The sequence below is a fragment of the Orcinus orca genome, chromosome 1 (genome assembly GCF_937001465.1).
Source record: "Orcinus orca chromosome 1, mOrcOrc1.1, whole genome shotgun sequence".
Lineage (NCBI taxonomy): Eukaryota > Metazoa > Chordata > Mammalia > Artiodactyla > Delphinidae > Orcinus > Orcinus orca.
This window is the reverse complement of record NC_064559.1, coordinates 57084452-57109054: the sequence shown is the minus strand read 5'-3', so window position 1 is coordinate 57109054 and position 24603 is coordinate 57084452. Positions and strand designations below refer to the sequence as shown.

At 37.8% G+C, this 24603-nt stretch overlaps 1 protein-coding gene across 1 annotated transcript in view; it reads left to right on the top strand.

The window, feature by feature from the left end:
- Positions 1-24603, top strand: part of KLHL20 (kelch like family member 20) — a 79007-nt gene that overhangs the window by 11203 nt on the left and 43201 nt on the right. Inside the window, exon 3 of the mRNA XM_004269770.3 lies at positions 3618-4191. Coding sequence (XP_004269818.1) covers positions 3618-4191 — 574 coding nt within the window. The remainder of the gene's footprint in view (positions 1-3617; positions 4192-24603) is intronic.

Below are 24603 nucleotides of genomic sequence, written 5' to 3'. Positions count from 1 at the left end.
TCAATATCTTGTAATAACCTATAATGGGAGATAATCTGAAAAAGAACATATATATATATATATATATATGTATACATATATGTATGTATAACTGAATCACTTTGCTCTGCACCTGAAACTAACAACATTGTAAATTAACCATACTTCAATTTTTAAAAAGTGGTTAAAAAAAATAGCTTTCCTAGGGCTCTTTCCTCTTGCTGGGGAGCAGTTCACACTTTAGTTTACCACCCCACCCCTCAAATCATTAGAGTACTTAATCCATCAGACTCCAAACAAAGAATTTGTGAATATAGATGTGACAAGGTATGAACACAACCTATTTCTGGGACACTTATTATAACTTCCCCTCAAAGATGCCCAGAAAAATGTATGGTGATGTACGGGGCGGGGTGGGGGGGGGAGGTAGAAAAACAAACCATTTCTGCCAGTAGAACCCTTTGGATGTGATGAGACTGTTGGAGGATGTGGGCTTAGATTTTTTGAAAGTAAACATTTACAAAAACAAATAGCAGAACCACAGAAGAAATAACTTAATGTATAGAATTAAATATAACGTCTAGAATTAAATTGCTAGAAATAAATACAACTTCTCAGAAGATTTAAAATGAGGCACCCCTTATCGTCTCGGTGATCCTTGTTCTTGCTCCTTCTCATTCTCCTAAAAGAGCAGCATAGTCCAGCCATGTGGCAGCATGCTTGCCTTTTCTCCCTTCTAAGAACAACAACCACGTAAACCAGATTGCCAGGATCATTTCCGCTTCAAATGCTCCATCTAGTTGACCAAAACAGTTCAGGATAAAGCACTGACTTTGGAGTCAGAGGACCTACATTCAGACAAATCCCAACACTGTCATTTTCCTTGTGAGGTAAGTGTAATTATCCCCACAATTACAAATGATGAACTTGAGGATCAGAGACGTTAAGTAATTTGCCTAAGATTATACCTAATAAATGATGCAGCTAAGGTTTGAATCTATGTTTGCCTGGCTACAAACTGGGCATTCTTTCAAGAGAACCAGACAAGAAAGTTTGGAGGGTATAGTTTATTTTGGCAGGAAGAAAAGCTGAATTTATTTGACAGCTATTTAATGAGCACTGGATCCACGTGTTGAAGGATAGCACTGAGTAAAAGAGAACAGAGGCCTTGTTTTTATGGAGCTTATTTCTGGTTGGGAGAGAAAGCCAATACATTATATCAGGAGGTAATTATTCAAGAAGAAAAATTAAGCACAGTAAAGGGTATAGGGTAGTAGAAGAAAGAGATGCTGTTTCGTATAAGGTGGTCTGATAAGTTGATATTTGAACAGAGATCTGAAAGAAATAAGGGAATGAGCTCTGCAGATATTTGGGGAAGAACCTTTCAGGAAGGAGGATTAAGGCTCTGAAGCAAGAGAGGCCTTGGCGTGTCCCAGAAATAGCAAGGAAGTCTGTGTGACTAGAGAACCATGAGTGAGGGGAAAGTGGGAGACGAATTCAGAGAGTTAGCCAGGGGAGGAGTCATATAGAAGTTCGTAAACTCTATAGGCTTTGTTTTTTGCTACTGATATGAGTGTTTAAAGGATTTTGAGCAGAGGAAAGGTATAGTCTGACTTTTCTAAAGGATCAGTTTGGTTGTTTAGAGAAGAGAATATAAATCAGCAAAGGTGGAAGCAAGCAGACCACTTATGAGGCTATTATCATATAAAGAAATGTGAGGATAGCCTGAATTAGGGTGGGACTAGTGGAAAGGTAGAGAAATGGTTGGATTCTAGGTATTATTTGGAGGTAGAATGACAGAATTTGCTGATGGATTGGGTTTGAGGGTATGTGGAAGGGAAGGGGCTCCAAGATTTTTGGCCTGGGATGTCCCTAGTGGCACAGTGGTTAAGAATCTGCCTGTCAATGCAGGGGACACAGGTTCGAGCCCTGGTCCAGGAAGATCCCACATGCTGCGGAGCAACTAAGCCTGCAAACCACAACTACTGAGACTGCGTGCCACAACTACTGAAGCCCGCGTGCCTAGAGCCTGTGCTCCACAACAAAGAGTAGCCCCCGCTCGACACAACTAGTGAAAGCCTATGTGCTTTAGCCATTCACATATGGGTGATGGGAACCATGAGATTAAATGCACTTCCCCAAGAATGTGTATAGAGAGCAGAGAAAACAGAACTTTTGAGAATGACCACATTTAAGAGAATTCCTTCCAAGTTTGCAAACCAGACAGTTGATAAGAATAGAGAAATTACCAATTATTGAAAGTCAGAATCTATACAATCTAATACAATCATAAGTGTTTTTATTTGCATACTTTTTTTTTTAAAAAGTAGATATGTAGAAATTAGCTTTCATATTGTACTTAGGTGAAATAAAAAATTGTTTATGCCTGAGTTCAACAGTACCATCTTTGTGTACATAATTAAGGTCACAACAAAAACTCTTTAATTTCAACATACAATGTCAGTATTATAATGGAAAATTTTTAAATGGTCTTGTCTTTAATGGTGTACCACTGTTAACCACGTGATGTATTATTTCAGCATCTACTACAAACAAGAGACCATTAAGTACTGTGGCTGAAAGCTTTTTTGCTTGTTTACATGGGTGGTAACAATTATCCTTTAACTCAGTTTTGCTCAGTTTTATGTTTCAGTTTTAAATTGTCAAGCATAAACAGTGCTGTTTCTACCAGATGTCAGGAATTATGAACAGTTTGTACTATAGAATACAGTTACCTGTAGGCTGAGGCCAAGCATAGAAATATTGAATATATAAGTACTTGGGAAAAACAGGTTGCTGCTGAAGAAAGGAAGAGCTAAGTGTAGTTTCTTCTTCCTAAAATGTCCTTTTATATTCTCCTCTCCTTCAGGGGATTCTCTCAACACTCTAGTGTTTTATTATACTGTAGGTCTTGTCAGTGCTACAGCTTTAGGGGTAGTAAACTGATACTGTCTCTTGCAGGCCAGTATTAGACTATCTCAGTACAGTCATAGATGATTAGTTTCTGGGACTCACATGAGTCAGAAGACTGCTTAGTAAGTAGAGAATCAGAAACAGAAGTATAACGATCTGAACCATGTGTGTAGGATATTTCACCTAAGCTCTGGAAAAATGCAATGTAATATTCCTACTTCACACACAAAAAAATACATACCCTTGTAATAACCTGATAGCTTATGCCAGGTCTATGTTCCAGTATAAACAAATAACTATAGATTTTGCCTTTCTGAACCACATTTTTTATCCTGGTTGCCCCCTTTCTGGCTATTCATGTGTCTCTCTCTCCTTCTAGATAATTAGGTTCCCTGATTACCTCTTTATATTTCTTTGAATTTTCCTCAGTCCATAGCAAAATGCTCTGTAAAATATAAGAACTAGTAAATATTTGTTAAAAGCATAGTTATCATCTTAACTGAGGGGCATAGATTCTCTTTTTTCTCCATGTTGATAGATACAGTGTGATGATTATGAAAATCCAAATATCTTAGTTCTAATTATTTGTCAATAATTTAAGTTTGTGGCATTTACCTAGTAAGTTAGCACCTGAATTTCTACATACAATATACATGTGAAATGCAGGAATTAGCTTCTAAAAATATTGCCATCTTCTCTTCTCTCTCCCACCCCCATCTCTGTAGGTGTACCAACATTCGACCAGGAGAGACTGGAATGGATGTAACAAGCCGCTGCACCCTTGGAGACCCCAACAAACTGCCAGAAGGGGTTCCCCAACCTGCCCGCATGCCCTATATCTCAGACAAGCACCCTCGACAAACCTTGGAGGTGATTAACCTTCTGAGAAAGCACCGGGAGCTGTGTGATGTGGTGCTAGTTGTGGGCGCTAAGAAGATATATGCCCATCGAGTCATTTTGTCAGCCTGTAGTCCCTACTTCCGAGCTATGTTTACAGGAGAATTGGCAGAGAGCCGTCAGACGGAAGTTGTGATCCGAGACATAGATGAGAGGGCTATGGAACTACTGATAGACTTTGCATATACCTCCCAGATAACTGTGGAAGAGGGCAATGTTCAGACCCTTCTGCCAGCTGCTTGCCTCCTTCAGCTGGCAGAAATACAGGAAGCCTGTTGTGAATTCTTAAAGAGACAATTAGATCCTTCTAACTGCCTGGGCATTCGGGCTTTTGCTGACACACATTCATGTCGTGAGTTGCTAAGGATAGCAGACAAGTTCACGCAACATAACTTTCAAGAGGTGAGTTGTACTTGGTGGTTTGATGCATTCACAATGTATTTGTCAGGAGAACAATATGGGTTCACCATTCTGCTTACACATACCTGTTTAGGTATTTACTGCTAATTCTAACTCATAATATCAAAGAAATGTTATAAATTCTAAGCCTGGTTTTTATTTTATAGGACAATTTTGTGTTCTTTTAGCAAAAACTAAAGTTTTCAGGGATTGATTTCCCTAGACATATTCATAAAAGGCTAATTTATAAGCCAGAATACAGTTTATTACTGATAGGATAGTTGGTATTGGTTGTTTTTATAAAGCACTTCCTTCCTAATCGATTATATGATTGTTCAGCAGAATAAACTGTAGATCAGAGATTGTTTGAACTAATAATCAGAAAAATGAAATTGGATGTTATTAGAAGGATTTTTTAATTAAACCTGTTATTTTTCATTTATTCATTCATTTAATAAGTATTTGTAAAGCTACTATACTTCAGCCACTGTGCTTGGGAACAGAGGCTACAGTAATGAACAAGATGCCTAGAGTGTCTGTTCTAGTGGAAATTATAATCTAGCAGGGAAGATAGACATTGAATTCATAATTACATAAATAAATAATTACAGTTAATGGGTGCTACAGAGAAGAAGCCCTGGATGATTTAACAGTGTATTACAGAGAGATTTAACTTTGGTTCTGGAACACTTCATACAAAATTCTGAAACATGAAGAAGCATAACAAGTTCAAGGAACTGAAAGAAACCCAGTGAGATCCAGAGGGCAAAAGGGAGGATGTAACATAATGATTTTATAGAAAGAATAGAGCCAGATCACAATGGAGCTAATAGACCATGTTAAGAATTTAAAATTTAATCTTAAGACCAATAGAAAACCATTAAAAGGGCTTCCCTGGTGGTGCAGTGGTTAAGAATCCACCTGCCAATGCAGGAGACATAGGTTCGAGCCCTGGTCTGGGAAGATCCCACATGCTGTGGAGCAACTAAGCCTGTGTGCCACAACTACTGAGCCTGTGCTCTAGAGCCCTGAGCCACAACTGCTGAAGCCTGCACGCCTAGAGCCCACTCTCTGCAACAAGAGAAGCCACAGCAGTGAGAAACCTGAACACCACATGAAGAGTAACCCCTGCTCGCCACAACTAGAGAAAGCCCACGCACAGCAATGAAGACCCAACATAGCCAAAAATAAATAAATAAATAAATAAATTTATTTTAAAAAAGAAAAGAAAACCATTAAAGGGTTTTAAGCAAAGGAAAGACATGGTTCATTTTATTCTTTAATACCACTCTTCTGTCCAACAGGATAACTTCCAATGGATCAAAGATTTAAAAAATACAAAGTGAAACCATGAAAATAGTAGCAGATGACATGAAGCAATTCCTTTATAATCTTGAAATGAAGAAGGCCTTTCTAATTGACTAACCCAGAAAGCATAGAAGAAAATATTGATAGATTTGACTATATAAAAATTAAAAATTTCTGCATGGTAAAACAAAACAATATCAAGACAAAAATCAAAGACAAACTGGGGGAAAATATTTTCAATTCATATTACAGATGATATATCCTTAATACATCAAGAGCTCCTATTGGTCAATAACCTAGACCAGTGACCTAACAGAAAAATGGGCAGTAAACAAGAAGTTCAGATTGCCCTTAAACATGAAAATCTGCTCAAGTTTGTTCTTAATAACTTAAAAACGAATTAAAACTATACCAAAGTACTATTTTTTATGTATCAGATTACAAATTTGTAATCTATCAGATTGCAAGTATCCAGAAGTTTGATTACACACCCTGTTGACAAGACCATGGAGAAATAGCTACACTGCTAGTGTAAGTATAAATTGATATAACCCCTCTGGAAGGAAACTGGGCAGTATATCAAAATTACACACTTTTTGTTCACACTCTTTGACTCGGCAATCTCATTTCTGGGAATCTGTACTAGAAATGAAATGGACAGGGGAACAGTTTGAGGAGGTAAAATCATGGGTTCCATTTTAGATATATTCAGTTTGAGATGCCTGTGAGATAGCTAAATAGAGATACTGAGCAGCTCACTATTTATATGCATCTGTATCTTAGAAAAGAAGTTAGGCTGAGATTAAAATTTAGGAGTCATCAACATAGTAATGAAGTCATAATAATTAAACTATGGCTTAACCCTTTTTAGGCAGGATATAACCCTGAAGCCATAAAAGAAAATTGATATACTTGATTGTATATAAATTTTAAACTTTTTAATATTTTATATAAATATAAAACTTTTTTACAAAAAGCACCATAAACAAGGTTAAAAAAATCAATGCCAATGAGATCACATAGTAGGAAGAGAGAAGAGAAAAGCCCTAAAATTTTTCCAAATATTGAAGGATGATTAGCAAAAAAGCAACTGACAAAGGAAGCTGGGAATAACTAGCGTAGAGAAAGGAGGAAAACCAGCAACGTGGGGGTCATGAAATGCAAAGGAAGGGATTGGTTAAGGAGGATACACACACACACACACACACACACACACACACACACACACACACACATACATATAGTTGGCCTTCCATATTTGCTGGTTCTGCATTCACAGATTCAACCAACTGTGGATCAAAAATATGAAAAATTCCATAAAATTCCCAAAGATAATGTTTGAATTTGTCAGGTGCTGGCAACTATTTACATAACATTTATATTGTATTAGGTATTATAAGTTAATCTAGAGATGATTTAAAGTATATGGGAGGATTGTGTAGATTATGCAAATACTGTGCCATTTTATATGAGTCTTGAGCATCCATGAATTTTGGTATCCTGGGGGCACAGGGGAGTGGGGTAGAGGGCAATCCTGGAACCAATCCTCCTCAGATACCAACGGATAACTATTTATGCTGGAACAGCCAGGTAGTTTCCAAAATTTAATATTAGAATCATTGGCTTTAAGAAATACTACAACAATACAAACAGTTTGGAACTAAAGAAGGAACAGATCAGTGGCACTGAGAAGGGTCCAGAAGTAGATGTTTCAAGTCAGTGGAGGAAAGTAAAATTGTTTACTATGTGTCTTTAGTAAAACTGGTGATTTGGGGAAAAAATAAACTCTTTAAACAGATGGAATTCCCAACTGATAAATAAATTAAACCTAAAAAATTAAATTCTAAAAGTACTAGAAGAAAGCATTAGTAGGCTGGGGGTAAAAATGGCCGTTCTAAGCAGGATATAACCCAGAAGCCATATAGAAAGATTGATAAATTTGATTGCATAAAAATTAAATATTGTTCAACCAAAAAAGTACCATAAACTAAATTAAGTAATGCCAAACTCAGAAAACCTATTTTGCGCATATGTGTCAGAAAAAACACTAATTCCCATAAGACTCATACAAATTCAATGAGAAAAACCATAAAAAATACATTAGAAAAATAGGCAAAGGATATGAATAAGCGATGTGTAAAAAAGATATTCAGGTATAAAATAAACATATGAAAGGATACTCACCATTACACATAACTAAAGAAACATACATCAAAGCATTTCTTAACCTATCAGATTGGAAAGATAATTTTTAAACTTTATTTGAAAAAATTCAAATGTATAAAAAATTGTAGGAAAAAGAAAACTTTCATGTTCTCTTTACCAAGATTCACCAGTTATTAACATTTTGCCACATTTTCTTTATCATTTTGTCCTTATTATATAAATATTTTTCGTTCAACAATTTGAGAGTATACTGCATACATCATATTCCTTTACTCCTGAATGCTTCAATGTGTATAATCCCTTATTGGTCGTATCATTTGCAAATATTTTCTCCCATTCAGTATGTTGTCTTTTTGTTTTGTTGATGGTTTCCTTTGCCATGCAAAGGCTTTTAAGTGTAATTAGGTCCCATGTGTTTATTTTTGCTTTTATTTCCTTTACTTTAGGAGACGCATGCAAAACAATATTGCTGCGATTGTGTCAAAGAGTGTTCTGCCTGTGTTTTCCTCTAGGAGTTTCATAGTATCTGGTCTTACATTTAGGTCTTTAATCATTTTGAGGGGTTTTTAAAAATTTTTTTTCAAAAGCAGCCAGTTTAATTCATAGTAGTATTCATAGAACTTTTGTGGGGGACGTTGTTTATTTTTTAAATTTTTATTGAAATATAGTTGACTTACAATGTTGTGTTTCAGATGTACAGTAAAATGATTCAGTTATTCTTTTTTACATTCTCTTCCATTGTAAGTTATTACAAGATATTGAGTATAGTTTCCTGTGCTAGACAGTAGGTCCTTGTTGGTTATCTATTTTATATATAGTAGTATGTATATTTGAATCCCAAACTCCTAATTCTTTTGAGTTTGTTTTTCTATATGGTGTTAGAGAATGTTCTAATTCTCTTTTATGTAGCTGTCCAGTCTTCCCAGCACCACTTATTGAAGAGACTGTCTTTTCTCCATTGTATATTCTTGCCTCCTTTGTTGTAGATTAATTGACTATAAGGGCGTGGGTTTATATCTGGCCTTTCTGTCCTGTCCCATTGATATATGTGTCTGTTTTTGTGCAAGTATCATACTGTTTTGATTACTGTAGCTCTGTAGGATAATCTGAAGTTAGGGAGCATGATTCCTCCAGCTCTGTTCTTTTTTCTCCAGATTGTTTTGGCTATTCGGGGTCTTTTGTGTTCCCATACAAATTTTTTAATTATTTGTTCTAGTTCTGTGAAAAATGCCATTGGTCATTTGATAGGGGTCGCATTGACTCTGTAGATTACCTTGGGTAGTGCGGTAATTTTAACAATATTGATTCTTCCAGTCCAAGAACACAGTATATCTTTCCATCTGTTCGTGTTGTGTTCAGTTTCTTTCATCAGCGTCTTACAGTTTTCAGAGTACAGGTCTTTTGCCTTCTCAGGTAGGTTTATTACTAGGTATTTTATTCTTTTCAATGTGATGATAAATGGGATTGTTTCCTTAATTCCTCCTTCTGATACTTCATATTAGTGGACAGAAATGCAACAGATTTTTGTATATTAATTTTGTACCTGCAACTTTACCAAATTCTTTGATGAGTTCTAGTAGTTTTCTGGAGGCATCTTTAGGATTTTCTATGTATAGTATCGTGTCATCTGCAAACAATGACAGTTTTACTTCTTCTTTTCCAATTTGGGTTCCATTTATTTCTTCTCCGATTTCTGTGGCAAGGACTTCCAAAACTATGTTGAATAAAAGTGGTGAGAGACTTGGTGGCACAGTGGTTAAGAATCTGCCTGCCACTGCAGGGGACACGGTTTGATCCCTGGCCCAGGAAGATCCCACATGCCACAGAGCAACTAAGCCCACTACTAAGCAACTAAGTTGCACCACAACTACTGAGCCTGCGCTCTAGAGCCCATGTGCCACAACTACTGAAGCCCGCGTGCCTACAGCCCATGCTCCGCAACAAGAGAAGGCACTGCAATGAGAAGCCTGTGCACCGCAATGAAGAGTAGCTGCTGCTCGCCACAACTAGAGAAAAGCCCATGCAGCAATGAAGACCCAACGCAGCCAAAAAAAAAAATTTAAAAAAAAAGTGGTGAGAGAGGGCATCCTTGTCTTGTTCCTGATTTTAGAGGAAACACTTTCAGCTTTTCACCATTGAGGGTGTTGTTAGCTGTGGGTTTCTCATATATGTAGTCTTTATTATACTGACGTATGTTCCCTCTATGCCCACTTTCTGGAGAGTTTTTATTTTATCATAAATCGATGTTGAATTTTATCAAAAGCTTTTTCTGCATCTTTTGAGATGATCGTATGGCTTTTATTCTTCAGTTTGTTAACATGGTGTATCACATTAATTTGCACATATTTAAAAATCCTTGCATCCCTAGGATAAATCTCACTTGATCATGGTGTATGATCGTTTTAATGTACTGTTGGATTCAGTTCGCTAGTATTATTTTGTTGAGGATTTTTGCATCTGTGTTCATCAGTGATATTGGCCTGTAATTTTCTTTTTGTGTGTGATATCTTTGTCTGGTTTTGGTGTCAGGCATCAGCCATCAGGTGTGATGGCTTCATAGAAGAGTTTAGAAGTGTTCTTTCCTCTGCAATTTTTTGGAATAGGATAGGTGTTAAGTCATCTCTAAATGTTTGGTAGAATTCACCTGTGAAGCTCTTTGGTCCTGGACTTTTGTTTGTTGGGAGTTTTAAAATTACTAATTCAATTTCAGTACTGTTTCAATTTCTGTTTCTTCCTGGTTCAGTCTTGGGAGATTGTACCTTACTAAGAATTTGTCCATTTCTTCTAGGTTGTGCATTTTATTGGCATAGAGTCGTTCATAGTGGTCTCCATGATCCTTTGTATTTCTGTGGTGTCAGCTGTAACTTCTCCTTTTTCATTTCTGATTTTATTGACTTGGGCCCTCTCCCTTTTTTTCTTATTCTCTCTCTCTCTCTTTTTTAATTGAAGTGTAGTTGATTAACAATGTTGTATTAGTTTCTGGTGTACAGCAAAGTGATTCGGTCTATGTATATATCAATTTTATATATCTGTATATTCAGTTCTTTATGAATTTCCCTTTCATTTTGGTTATTACAAGATACTGAATATAGTTCCCTGTGCTATACCATAGCACCTTGTTGTTTATCTAGTTTATATATAGTAGGGTATATCTGTTAATCCCAAACTCCTAATTTATCCCTTCCCCATCCTTTCCACTTTGGTAACCATAAATTTGTTTCCTATGTCTGTGAGTCTGTTTCTGTTTTGTAAATAAGTTCATTTGTATCATTTTTTTAGATTCCACATATAAGTGATATCATATAATATTTGTCTTTGTCTGGCTTACTTCACTTAGTATGATAATCTCTAGATGCACCCATGTTACTGCAAATGGCATTATTTCGTTCGTTTTTATGGCTGAGTAATATTCCATTATATATAATGGAATATATATAATATAGGGTATACATACATATTATATATATACACCACATCTTCTTTATCCATTCATCTGTTGATGGACACTTAGGTTGCTTCCATGTCTTGGCTATTGTAAATAGTGCAGCTCTGAACATAGGGGTGCATGTGTCTTTTTGAATTAGAGTTTCTGTCTTTTCTGGATATATGCCCAGGAGTAGGATTGCTGGATCGTATGGTAACTCTATTTTTAGTTTATTAAGGAACCTCCATACTCTCCATAGTGGCTGCATCAGTTTACATTCCCATCAACAATGTAGGAGGGTTCCCTTTTCTCCACATCCTCTCCAGCATTTATTATTTGTAGACCTTTTAATGATGGCCATTCTGACCATTGTTATGATACCTCATTGTAGTTTTGGTTTGCATTTCTCATTAGCAGTGTGGATATCTTTTCATGTGCCTGTTGGCCATCTGTATGTCTTTGTTGGAGAAATATTTATTTAGGTCTTTGGCCTACTTTTTTTTTTTTTTTTCTTTTTGCGGTACACGGGCCTCTCACTGCTGTGGCCTCTCCCGTTGCGAAGCACAGGCTCCGATGCGCAGGCTCAGCGGCCATGGCTCAGGGCCCAGCCGCCCCGCGGCATGTGGGATCTTCCTGGACCGGGGCACGAACCCGTGTCCCCTGCATCAGCAGGCGGACTCTCAACCACTGTGCCACCAGGGAAGCCCTGCCTACTTTTTGATCGGGTTGTTTGTTTTTTTGATATTGACCTGTATGAGCCGTTTGTATATTTTGGAAATTAAGCCCTTGCCAGTTGCATCATTTGCAAATATTTTCTCCCATTCTGTAGGTTGTCTTTCTGTTTTGTTTATGGTCTCCTTTGCTGTGCAAAAGCTTGGAAGTTTGATTAGGTCAAATTTGTTTATTTTTGTTTTTATTTCTATTGCCTTGGGAGACTGACCTAAAAAAATATTTGTACGATTTATATCAGAGAGTGTTTTGCCTATAATCTCTTCTAGGAGTTTTATGGTGTCATGTCTTATGTTTAAGTCTTTAAGCCATTTTGAATTTATTTTTGTGTATGGTGTGAGGGTATGTTCTAACTTCACTGATTTACTTGTGGGTGTCCAACTTTTCCAACACCACTTGCTGAAGAGACTCTCTTTTTCCCATTGTATATTTTTGCCTCCTTTGTCGAAGATTAATTGACCATAGCTGTGCGGGTTTATTTCTAGACCCTCTGTTCTGTTCCATTCTGTTCCATATGTCTGTTTTTGTGCCAATACCAATATAGTTTTGGTATATTGTTATATATATTGGTATATATAGTTTTGGTATATTGGTATATATACCAATGTAGTTTTTTTGAAGTCTGGGAGGGTTATGCCTCCAACTTTGCTCTTTTCCTCAGGATTGCTTTGGCAGTTCTAGATCCTCTGTACTTCCTTATATTTATATATTTTATGATTATTTTTTCTAGTTTTGTGGAAAATGCCATTGGTATTTTGATAGGGATCACATTAAAGCTGTAGCTTCCATTGGGTAGTATGGCCATTTTAACAATATTAATTCTTCCAAGAGCATGGGATATCTTTCCATTTCTTTGAACCATCTTCAGTTTCCTTTATTAATGTTTTATACTTCTCAGCATGTAAGTCTTTCACCTCGTTGGTCAGGTTTATTTCTAAATATTTTATTATTTTTTTGATGTTATTTTCAAAGAGATTTTTTTTTACTTTTTTTTCTGATATTTCATTGTTAGTATAAAGAAATGCAAGATTTCTGTATGTTAATCCTGTATCCTGCTACCTTGCTGAATTCGTTTATCAGTTCTAGTAGTTTTTGTGTGGAGTCTTTAGGTTTTTGTATATATAGTATCATGTCATCTGCATATAATGACAATTTTACCTCTTCCCTTCTGATTTGGATACCTTTTATTTCTTTTTCTTGTCTGGTTGCTGTGGCTAGGACTTCCAATACTATGTTGAATAAAAGTGGCAAGAGAGGGCATCCTTATCTTGTTCCAGATTTTAGCAGGAAGGCTTTCAGCTTTTCAGTGTTGAGAATTATGTTGGCTGTGAGTTTTTCATAAATAGCTTTTATTATGCTGAGATATGTTCCCTCTGCACTCACTTTGGTGAGAGTTTTTATCATGAATGGGCGTTGAATTTTGTCAAATAGTTTTTCTGCATCTACTGAGATGATCATGTGGTTTTCGTCTTTTGTTGATCTGGTGTATCACATTGATTGATTTGCTGAACCACTCTTATGACCCTGGGATGAATCTAACTTCATCATGATGTATGACCCTTTTTATGTGTTGTTGGATTTGGTTTGCTAATGTTTTGTTGAAGATTTTGGCATCTATATTCGTCAAAGATACTGGCCTGTAATTTTCTTTTTTGGTAGTGTCTTTGTCTAGTTTTGGTATAAAGGTGATGACAGCTTCATAGAATGACTTTGGGAATGTTCTGTCCCCCTTAATCTTCTGGAAGAGTTTAAGAAGGATTGTTATAAGTTCTTTTTATGTTTGGTAGAATTCCCCAGAGAAGCCATCCAGTCCTGGACTTTTGTCTGCAGGGAATTTTTGGTTTGGGGCTTTTTTTTCCTTTTGTTTTGTTTTTAAATTACAGCTTCTATTTAAATTCCAGTGATTGGTCTGTTCAAATCATCTATTTCTTCTTTTTTTTAATTAATTAATTAATTAATTTCTTTTTGGCTGCATTGGGTCTTTGTTGCTGCACACGGGCTTCTCATTGCAGTGGCTTCTCTTGTTGCAGAGCACGAGCTCTAGGCGCGCAGGCTTCAGTAGTTGTGGCACATGGGCTCAGTAGTTGTGGCTTGTGGGCTCTAGAGCACAGGCTCAGTAGTTGTGGTGCATGGGCTTAGTTGCTCTGCAGCATGTGGGATCTTTCCGGACCAGGGCTCGAACCCGTGTCCCCTGCATTGGCAGGCTGATTCTTAACCACTGCACTACCAGGGAAGCCACATCTATTTCTTTTTGATTCAGTTTTGGTGGGCTGTACGTTTCTAGAAACTTGTCTATTTCCTCTAGGTTGTCCAATTTGTTGGCATATAATTTTTCATATTTTTTCTTATGATTTTTTGTATTTCTGCAACGTCAGTTGTTATTTTTCCCTTTCATTTCTTATTTTGTTCATTTAGGACCTCTCTCTTTTCTTCTTGGTGAGCCTGGCCAGAGGTTTATTGATTTTGTTTATCCTTTCAAAAAACCAGCTTTTAGTTTTATTCGTTTTTTCTGTTGTTGTTTTTTTAATCTCTCTTTTATTTATTTCCTCTCTGATCTTTATTGTTTCCTTCCTTCAACTGACTTTAGGTTTTGCTTGTTCTTCTTTTCTAATTCTTTTAGGTGGTAGGTTAGGTTTTTTATTTGAGATTTTTCTTATTTTTGAGGAAGGCCTGTATTGCTATGAACTTCCCTCTTCGGACTGCTTTTGCTGCCTCCATAGATTTTGTATGGTTGTGTTTTCATTGTCATTTGTGTCGAGATATTTTTTAATTTCCTTTTTTATTTCATTGTTGACTCACTGGTTTTTTAGTAGCATGTTTTTTTGTCTCCATATAATCTTTTTTTTTTTTCAATTCTCATTCTGTGGTTGATTTCTAGCTTCATACTGTATGGTCAGAAAAGAGCCTTGAAATAATTTCTATACTCTTAAATTTGTTAAGAGTTGTTTTGGGGCTTCCCTGGTGGCGCAGTGGTTGAGAGTCCGCCTGCCAATGCAGGGGACACGGGTTCGTGACCCGGTCTGGGAAGATCCCACATGCCGTGGAGCGCCTGGGCCTGTGAGCCATGGCCGCTGAGCCTGTGTGTCCGGAGCCTGTGCTCTACAACAGGTGAGGCCACAACAGTGAGAGGCCCCCATATCAAAAAAAAAAAAAAGTTGTTTTGTTTCCTAGTATGTGGTCTTTCCTAGAGAATGTCCCATGTGTGCTTGAAAACAATGTGTATTCTGGGTTTTTTTTGGATGTAATGTCTTGAAGATATTAATTAAATCTAACTGTTCTATTGTGTCATGTAGGGTCTCCACTGCCTTATTGATTTTCTGTCTGGAAGATCTGTCCATTGATGTCAGTGAGATGTTAAAGTCTCCTACTTTTGTATTCCCATCATTTTCTCCCTTTATGTCTGTTAGTATTTGTTTTATGTATTTAGGTGCTCATATATTGGGGACATATATATATTAACGAGTATAACATCCTCTTCTTGTATTGATCCTTTTATCATTATATGATGTTCTTCTTTATCTTTCTTTATGGCCTTTGTTTTAAAGTCTATTTTGTCTGATATGAGTATTGCTACCCCTGCTTTCTTGTCATTTCCATTTGCCTGAAGTATCTTTTTCCATGTGTGTGTCCTTCACCCTAAAGTGAGTCTCTTATAGGCAGCATATTGTAGGCTCTCATGTTATTATCCAATCTGCCACTCCTTGTCTTTTGATTGGAGCATTTAGTCCATGACATTTGGGGTAATTACTGATATATATGTATTTATTGCCCTTTTAAAGCTTATTTTCCAGTTGATTTTATTTTGCTTCTCTATTCCTTTCTTTTTCTTTTTCTTTTCCTTTCATGTGTGATGGTTTTCTTTTCTATTATGCTTGAGTTCTCTTCTTTTTCCTTTTTTGGAATCTATTGTATGTTTTTGATTTGTGGTTACCCTGGTTTTCAAGTATGCTAACCCATTACTAGATCTACTTGCTTTAGACTGGTAATCACATAATCTCAAACACAGTCTAAAAAAAACTCTACATTTTCTTACTTCCCTCCCCTACATTTTATCATTTTGATGTCCTATTTTACATCTTCATGTTTATCCTTTTGCTGTTTATTGTAATTGTAATTGCTTTCACAAAATATTTTGATTTTTTTAAAATAACCTCTGTACTGGTAAGTGATCTACAATCCTTTTATATATTTGCTTTTCCTATTGTGATTTTTTTCTTTCCTATAGATTCTTATTTCTTTTCTATTTGGAGAAGACCTTTCAATATGTCTTTTAGGAAAGGTTGAGTATTGCTGTATCCTTTTAGTTTTTGCTTGTCTGAGAAATTCTTTATCTCTCCTTCTATTCTAAATGATAATCTTTCTGGGTAGATTTTCCTAGGTTGAAGGTTTTTCCCTTTCATGACTTAGAATATATCTTGCTGCTCCCTTCCACCATGCAGCATTTCTGTAGAGAATTCAGCTGATAGCCTTATGGGGATTCCCTTGTAACTGACTTTTTGTTTTTCTATATCTGTAACTTTTGCCATTTTAGTTATAATATGTCTTGGTGTAGGTCTGTTTGGGTTCCTCTTGTTTGGGACCCTCTGTGCTTCCTGTACCTGGATATCTATTTCTTTCTTTAGGTTTGGGAAGCTTTCAGCCATAATTTCTCCAGAGAGATTTTTTTATCCCCTTTTCTCTTTCTTCTCCTTCTGGGATCCCTGTTATGCCTAGTTGGCATACTTTATATTATCCCATAGGTCTCGTATGTTGTTTTCATTTTTTTTTTCATTTGTCTTTCTGTCTGCTATTCTTATTCAGTGATTTCCATTATTCTGTCTTCCAGATCATTCATTCTTTCTTCTGTATTATTTAGTTTGCTGTTTCTTATTGCTTTTAGCTCAATTTTCATCTCAGCATTTAAGCTGTCTAATTTTGATTGGTTCCTCTTCAAAGTTTCTTGTTACAGTGATCTTCATTTCTATCAATAGCCTTTCTTAATTCCTTCTGCATTTTTATTACCTCCTTTTTGAACTCAGAGTCTAGTAGACTGGAGAGATCTGTTTCATTGTTCTTTCGGGCATTTTCTCTTGTTCTTTTAATTGGGAGTAGTTCCTACCTCTTCATTTTACTTATATTTCTCTGACTATGAATTTAGGACAAACAGTTATCTACTGTGGTCTTGAAAAGCTGTTTTTGTACACAGGGAACATCCCTGTGTAGCCTGCATGAATCTAATATTTTTGATGTGAGGGCTGTTTTTGATATGGATGCCTACCATGTCTTTCCTCAGGGAGTGCTCGTTGTTATGCCCTTGATTGGGGGTGTGACTGGTGTTGTGGTGACCAGAGCCTGCGCTGGATGTCACATCCCTGTTGGCGGCAGGGTCGGCTCCCCAATTGTTGGAGTAGAAGCCCCTAGAATCAGTTCTAAGCTGTGGTGTGAGATAAGCTGGACTGGAGCACTGTCACTGGGAAAGGAGCTACTGAGTATTCCTCTGCAGGAGCTGTTCACCAAGACATTTACTCTTTGAGATTGCCTGTCACCCCTTGTGCACATTCACAAAGTACAGTGTTGTTGGCACTGCCCTCAGCCCCACCTTAGCTGTGGGAACATGGGCAATCAAGTCCCTCAGGCGCTGTGTTCACAAAGCTGCCAGTGCAAATCCGCTGAAATTGCAACACCCAGACCTGCTGTAGTTGCATACCTTGACCCATCTGGGAGTGCTGGGAATCAGCCCATATCCCAGCCCTGCCTCCACATGTGCACGCCCACAAAGTCCACTGCTTCTAATGCCTGACCTGCCCCAGACAAGGGAGCAACAGTAATCCACTTGCATGTCCCACAGGCACTTCGCTCACAAAACTGCCAGCTGCATAAATTCACCAGAATCACGCCCCTGCCGGCAATTGGATCAGATTTGAGCCCCACCTGTGTGTGGGCAACCCACCAATGCTTGCTGATAGCAGCAGAGTTGTGTCCGTCATGAGCACGCTGAGAACGAGGATGCTATGATGAGGCCATGCCCCTCCCTTTGTGTGCAAGTTGATAATGGAGCTCCTGTGACAGACCTGGGCTCTGTCCTGCCCACACCCCAAGTTGTGGCCCACACCACACTACATGACCTTCAGGCTCTCTCCACACAGCCAAACCAAGTCCTTTTCTCAGATCTTTCTGTTGAAGCCCAAGTTGCAGCACCCAGCCACTGTACACACCAGCAGGAGTGTGTCTTGGGCTGAGAAGTACACCAGGGTGTCCAGGACTCTCTGTGCTGGTCTTTCTCTAGCCTACCTGCCACAAGCCAGCTGCTGCACTCTCCTCTGAGCCTCTGAAGCTTCCTTTCTGTCCCAGCTGGTCTCCCAGTAGGTAAAGGAGGTTCCAGGGTGAGCGAACCTTTCCCCTTTCACAGCTCCCTCCCAGGGGCACAGGTCCCATCTCAATTCCTTTTATTTTTCCTTTCCTCCTACCTGGTTACATGTTGATCTTTTCTTGCAGCTTTGGTTGTACGAGATCTTCTGCTAGTGTTCAGTAGGTATTCTGTAATAACTGTTCCACATGTAATGTATTTTGATTAATTTGTGGGAAGAGATGAGCTGCATGTCCTTCTATTCCACCATCTTGATCTCCCCTCCCTTTTTTTGTTGATGAGTCTGGCTAAAGGTTTATCAGTTTTGTTTATCTTTTCAAAGAACCAGATTTTAGTTTCATTGTTCTTTTCTATTTTTTTTTTTTACTCTCTAATTCATTTATTTGTGCTCTGATTTATGATTTCTTTCCTTCTACTAACTTTAGGTTTTGTTTGTTCTTCTTTCTCTAGTTCCTTTAGGTGTGAGGTTAGGTTGTTTATTTGAGATTTTTCTTGTTTCCTGAGGTAAGCTTGTATTGCTGTAAATTTCCCTCTTAGAACTGTTTATGCTGTGTCCCATAGGTTTTGGATCTTTCTGTTTTCATTTCTCTCTAGGTATATTTTAATTTCCTCTATGATTTATTTCTTCAGTGATCCATTGATTGTTTAGTAGCATATTGTTTAGCCTCCATGTGTTTGTGTTTTTTGCAGTTTTTTTTCTTGTAATTGATTTCTAGTCTCATAGTGTTGTGGTCACAAAAGATGCATGACATGATTTCACTTTTCTTAAATTTACTGAAGCTTGTTTTGTGGCCTAGCATGTGATCTACCCTGGAAAATGTTCCATGTGCACTTGAAAAGAATGTGTTTTTTGCTGCTTTCAGATAGAATGCTCTTTATATATCAGTGAAATACATTTGGTCTAATGTGTTATTTAAGGCCTATGTTTCTTTGTTGATTTTCTATCTGGATCATCTGCCCATTGTTTTAAGTGGGGTGTTAAAGTCCCCTACTATTATTGTTACTGTCGATTTCTCCTTTTATGTCTGTTAATATTCAACGTATATATTGGGGTGTATATATATTTACAATTGTTATATCTTCTTGGATTGATCCTTTGATCATTATATATTGTCTGTCTTTGTCTCTTGTAACAGTCTTTATTTTAAAGTCTGTTTTGTCTGATATAAGTATTGCTACTCCATCTTTCTTTTATTTCCATTTGCATGGAATATTTTTTTCCATCCCCTCACTTTGATTCTATATGTGTCTCTTGATCTGAAGTGAGTCTCTTGTAGGTAGCACATACACAGGTCCTGTTTTTGTATCCATTCAGCCAGTCTATGTCTTTTGGTTGAGCCTTTAGCCCATTTACACTTAAGATTATTATCAGTGTGTATGTTGCAATTGCCATTTTGTTAATTGTTTTGGATTTGTTTTTGTAGGTCTTTTTTTCCCCTTTCTTATTCTTTTGTTCTCTTCTATTGTGGATTCCTTTTTCTTTTTTGTGTGTATATCTATTATAGAATTTTGGTTTGCAGTTACCATGAGGTTTTTGTATAGCAGTCTATATACACGGTTGTTTTAACTTGCTGATCTCTTAATTTCATATGTATTCTAAATACCCTGAATTTGTACTATCCTCCCCTCACAGTTACTATTTTTGATGTCATATTTTACATCTAATTGTTTTGTGTATCCCTTAACTGCTTATTGTGGATACAGATGATTTTACTGCTTTGGTCTTTTTTTTTTAAATAAATTTATTTATTTATTTTTGGCTGCATTGGGTCTTTGTTGCTGCGTGCAGGCTTTCTCTAGTTGCAGCCAGCAGGGACTACTCTTTGTTGAGGTGTGCAGGCTTCTCATTGTGGTGGCTTCTCTTGTTGGAGTGCACGGGCTCTAGGGTGCGTGGGCTTCAATAGTTGTGGCACATTGGTTCATGGGCTCTAGAGTGCAGGCTCAGTAGTTGTGGTACACAGGCTTAGTTGATCCATGGCACGTGGGATCTTCCCAGAGCAGGGGTTGAACCTGTGCCCGCTGCGTTGGCAGGTGGATTCTTAACCATTGAGCCATCAGGGAAGTCCCTGCTTTTGTCTTTTAACCTCCCTATTTGCTTTGTGTGTGGATGATTTCCTACCTTTACTGTATGTTTGCCTTTACCGGTGAGCTTTTTCATTTCATAATTTTCTTGTTTCTATTTGTGGCCTTTTCTTTTTCACCTAATGAAGTTCCTTTAACAACTTATTGACTGGAGACCTATTAATGCATCTTTTATTGCCTGAACGTTATTGACCAGAGGCGTATCAATATGTTTTTAGAGAGTGATATAATTAACATCACCATGTGAAGTTGTTAGAGCTTAAAATTGATCAAGGGTCCATTTTACAACTTATGATTGTTTTTATTCACGTTTTGCTTTGTTAGGTTTTTGTTCCAACCTTGTGTATGTTATAAATGCAAGTTCATTACCATAAAAAATTTTTAAATGACTCATCACAAAATTTGAATGAAGAATTTTTCAGTGAATTTTATGCAGATACTTTCTCCGACTGTCCAAATGACATATATGCTAGTGTGTTAGAAGATGATAGTTCCTCAGAATATAGTTCTGATTCAGACGATGTGAATATTAGACCAACAAAAAGACAAAAAAAACCTTAGTGATTGATTCTGATACAGAAAGTGAAAATGAAACTCATGGTTCTGGAAAATGCTCCTTTGCTTCTACAGAAGAGTGTATTGAAGACAACATTTCATGAAAATTAGAAGACTTTACAGGTGTGTCAGGTGTAACTGTTGAATGTAATATCCCGCAAAGTGTTAGTGAAATAACAGAACTAATTTTTGGTAACGACTTTTTCGAGTTGGTCACTTCTCAATCTTGTATCACCAACAGAATGAAAAATCATATAAAAAGTATGAGAAGGCTTTAAAATGGACTGATGTAATCAATAGTGACATGAAGAAGATTCTTGGATTAATAATTTTGATGGGACAAATAAGAAAGTCACACTGGAAAGAATATTGATCGACTGATCCCTTACGTGAAGTACATATCTTTCCAAAGATTATCATGAGAAGAAGGTTCGAACAAATGATGACATTTCTTCACTTTAATGATAAATCAGAAACTCCACTTCCTGCAGACAGAATTTCAAAAGTTAAACCTCTCTTGGATTATTTTCTACCAAAATTTCAGTCGATCTTTATACCCAAACAAGAGTTGTCACTTGATGAGGCAATGATAAAGTGGAAAGGACGACTCAGATTCAAAGCGTATAATTCCAGAAAACTTACAAAATATGGAGTTTTGCTCAGGATGGTTAGCTAAAGTGAAACTGGGTATACATGCAAACTTGAAATTTAAACAGGTGAAGGAAAGAAACTGCAAGAAACAAAATTATCAGTCATACAACTTTATCTTGGTTCATGGCACCATATTTACCAAGACAATTATTACAACAGTGTGTCCACATCTGAAATATTGTTGAAAAATAAAACCAGAGTTTGTGGGACTATAAGAGAGAATCATGGTCTACCAAACCAATTAAAGGAGAAATTTTAAAAAGTCTACAGAGGGGAGAAATGACATTCTTATGGAAGGGAGAAGTGATTCTTCTTACATGGAAAGACAAGAGGCTAGTCCGCATGGTGACAGCTATTCATGAAGACTCCACAGCATCTACAGGAAAGGAAGACAGGAGGACTGGCCATCAGATAACTAAGCCCACTTGTATACTAGAGTATAATAAATATATGAAAGGAGTTGATTGATCTGATCTATATCTGGCAAACTTCAGTATCCTCTGGAAAACTCGAAAAGGGTATAAGAAAGTGGGTTTCTATTTGAGTAATTACAGTTTATTCAATGCGTTTAAAGTTTATTGTAGCCTTAATGCACAGAATAAAATGACTTACAAGCAATTTTTGTCAGCAGTAGCTAGAGAATGGGTAACTGAGCATTCTGATGAATGTAGTGGTAGTCCCACACCTGGTCCTTCTTGTGGCATTTCTAAAAGAGCCGCCTGCAAAGATCCACCTTGTCGACTATCAGTAAAATAAAAGAACATATTCTAGAGATAATAATACCAACAGGACTAAAAAATAAATAAAAATGCCACCAGAAAGTGTAAGTCTGCTCTTCCGGGGAAAGCACAGTGAAACACAGTATATTTGTAATAGATGTTCTTTTCTCCTGCACAGAGGTTCCTGCTATATTGCCCATCACACTCTAATGAAATATTAGAATGCTTTAGTAAGATATGTACAAAGTTTCAAATAAATACATTAGGTGCAAAAAAAGTTGATATTTACTCAAATGCAGGTGTTTCAATATTCACTTATATAGCAAATCACTGGCCACAGGTGTTAGTTTCTGCAAAAATCCCCCGGTCAATAATGTGTCAACATTTGTTACAAAGCTAATTTGGTGGTGCTGAACTCTTAGATTTTGCTTGTCTTTAATGCTTTTGATTTCTCCATCAAATCTGAATGAAAGCCTTGCTGGTGGAGTATTCTTGGTTGTAGGTTTTTCCTTTTCATCACTTTAAATATATTGTGCCACTCCCTTCTGGCCAGCAGAGTTTCTGCCGAAAAATCAGCTGATAGCCTTATGGGAGTTCCCTTGTATGTTATTTGTTGCTTTTCCCTTGTTGCTTTTGATATTCTCTCTTTATCTTTAATTTTCGTCACTTTGATTACAGTGTATCTTGGTGTATTCCTCTTTGGGTTTATCCTGTGTGGGACTCTCTGAGCTTACTGAATTTGGGTGATGGTTTCCTTTCCCAGGTTAGGGAAGTTTTCAGCTAGCATGTCTTCAAATATATTCTCAGGCCCTTTCTTTCTCTCTCCTTCTTCAGGGACCTCTATAATGCAAATATTATTGCATTTGATGTTGTTCCAGAGATCTCTTAAATTGTCCTCATTTCTTTTCATTCTTTGTTCTTTTTTCTGTTCAACAGCAGTGATTTCCATTACTCTATCTTCCAGCTCACTGATCCATTCCTTTGTATCATTTAGTCTGCTACTGATTCCTTCTAGAGTGTTTTTCATTTCATTTATTGTATTCTTCATCTCTCTTTTGTTCTTCTTTATATTTTTCTTTATATTTTCAGTCTTAACCACTGGAGCACCAGGGAAGTCTCATAAGTAAAGTTGTCTTTTGTTTTTTTTAAAAAAACTCTGACTTCTCATTCTGTGCATCCCTTCTTCTCCTGCATTCTTTGATCTTTATGATCATTACTCTGAACTCTTTCTCAGGTAGCTTGCTTTTCCCCACTTCACTTAGTTCTTCTGGGGTTTTATCTTGTTCGTCCATCTGCAATATATTCTTCTGCCACTTCATTTTGTCTAAGTTGGTATTTTATTTTTATGTATGTGGTGTGTTAGTTACATTTCTCAACCTTGAAGAAGTGCCCTATTCTAGGAGACGTCCTTTGCATCCCAGCAGTACACTCCCCTCTTGTCACCCAAGCTGTATGCTCTAGGGGTTCCCTGTAAGAGGGCTGTGTGGGTCCTTCTGTTTTGGAGGGCTGACTATGTGTGTGGACTGTTAGGCTTGGTTGGCCCCTAGTCCAGTTGGTTGCCAAGCTCTGCCTTGTGTTGATGCTGCTGGCTGCTGTTTAGTAGGGCATGGTCACAAGGCAGATGATTGCAGAACCTAGGGGGCCCCAGGGTTATGGTTCACTGGTGGGTGGAGTCAGGGTCCCAAAGACCCTGGGGCCATTGCCCACCCAGTGGTGGGTAAAGCCAGATTCTGGGGCTAGTGCCAGACTACCAGAAGACAGAGCTGGCTCCTGGAGTCTGCTGCAGGGCCCAGGGATCCCCGAGCTCATTTCAGATTATTGGGGAATATGGGGGCATTTCCTGACACAGTTGGGTATGGGGTCCACAGTGTCCCAAACCTTGCATTGGCCTGCTAGTGGGCAGGGCCAGGTCCCAGCTGATTCCAGGGTATGGTCTGGCCTGCTGTTGGTGTACTCGATCTACAGGCTACAGGATCATAGTTTTCTTGCTTCTGGTGTCTGCCTCCTGATGGGTGAGGCTGGTCTAGAGGCTAGTGCAGTCTTGTTGGTGGGAAGGGCTGGTGCCTGCCCAGTGGTGGGTGGAGCTGGGCCTTGGCCCTCTGGTGGGCAGAGCTGTGTCTAGGGGCGTGTTTAGAGAGAGCCATGGGCTCAGGAAGTCTTTAGGCAGCTGATGGATAGGGCTGTGTCCCTGCCCACTTAGTTGTTTGGCCCAAGGCATCCCAGCACTGGCACCTACAGGCTATTGGGTGGGGCCAGGTCTTGTTGCTAATGAGCCAAGATAGCAACTGCCAGTAGCATTGTTCACACATTTGAATGTTCCCCAGTAGGTCTGCCACCAGTGTCTATGTCCCCAGGGTGAGCCACTGTCACCCCCCCCACCTCTCTAGGAGACTCTCCAAGACCAGCAGGTAGGTCTGGCAGAGGCTCCTATCAAA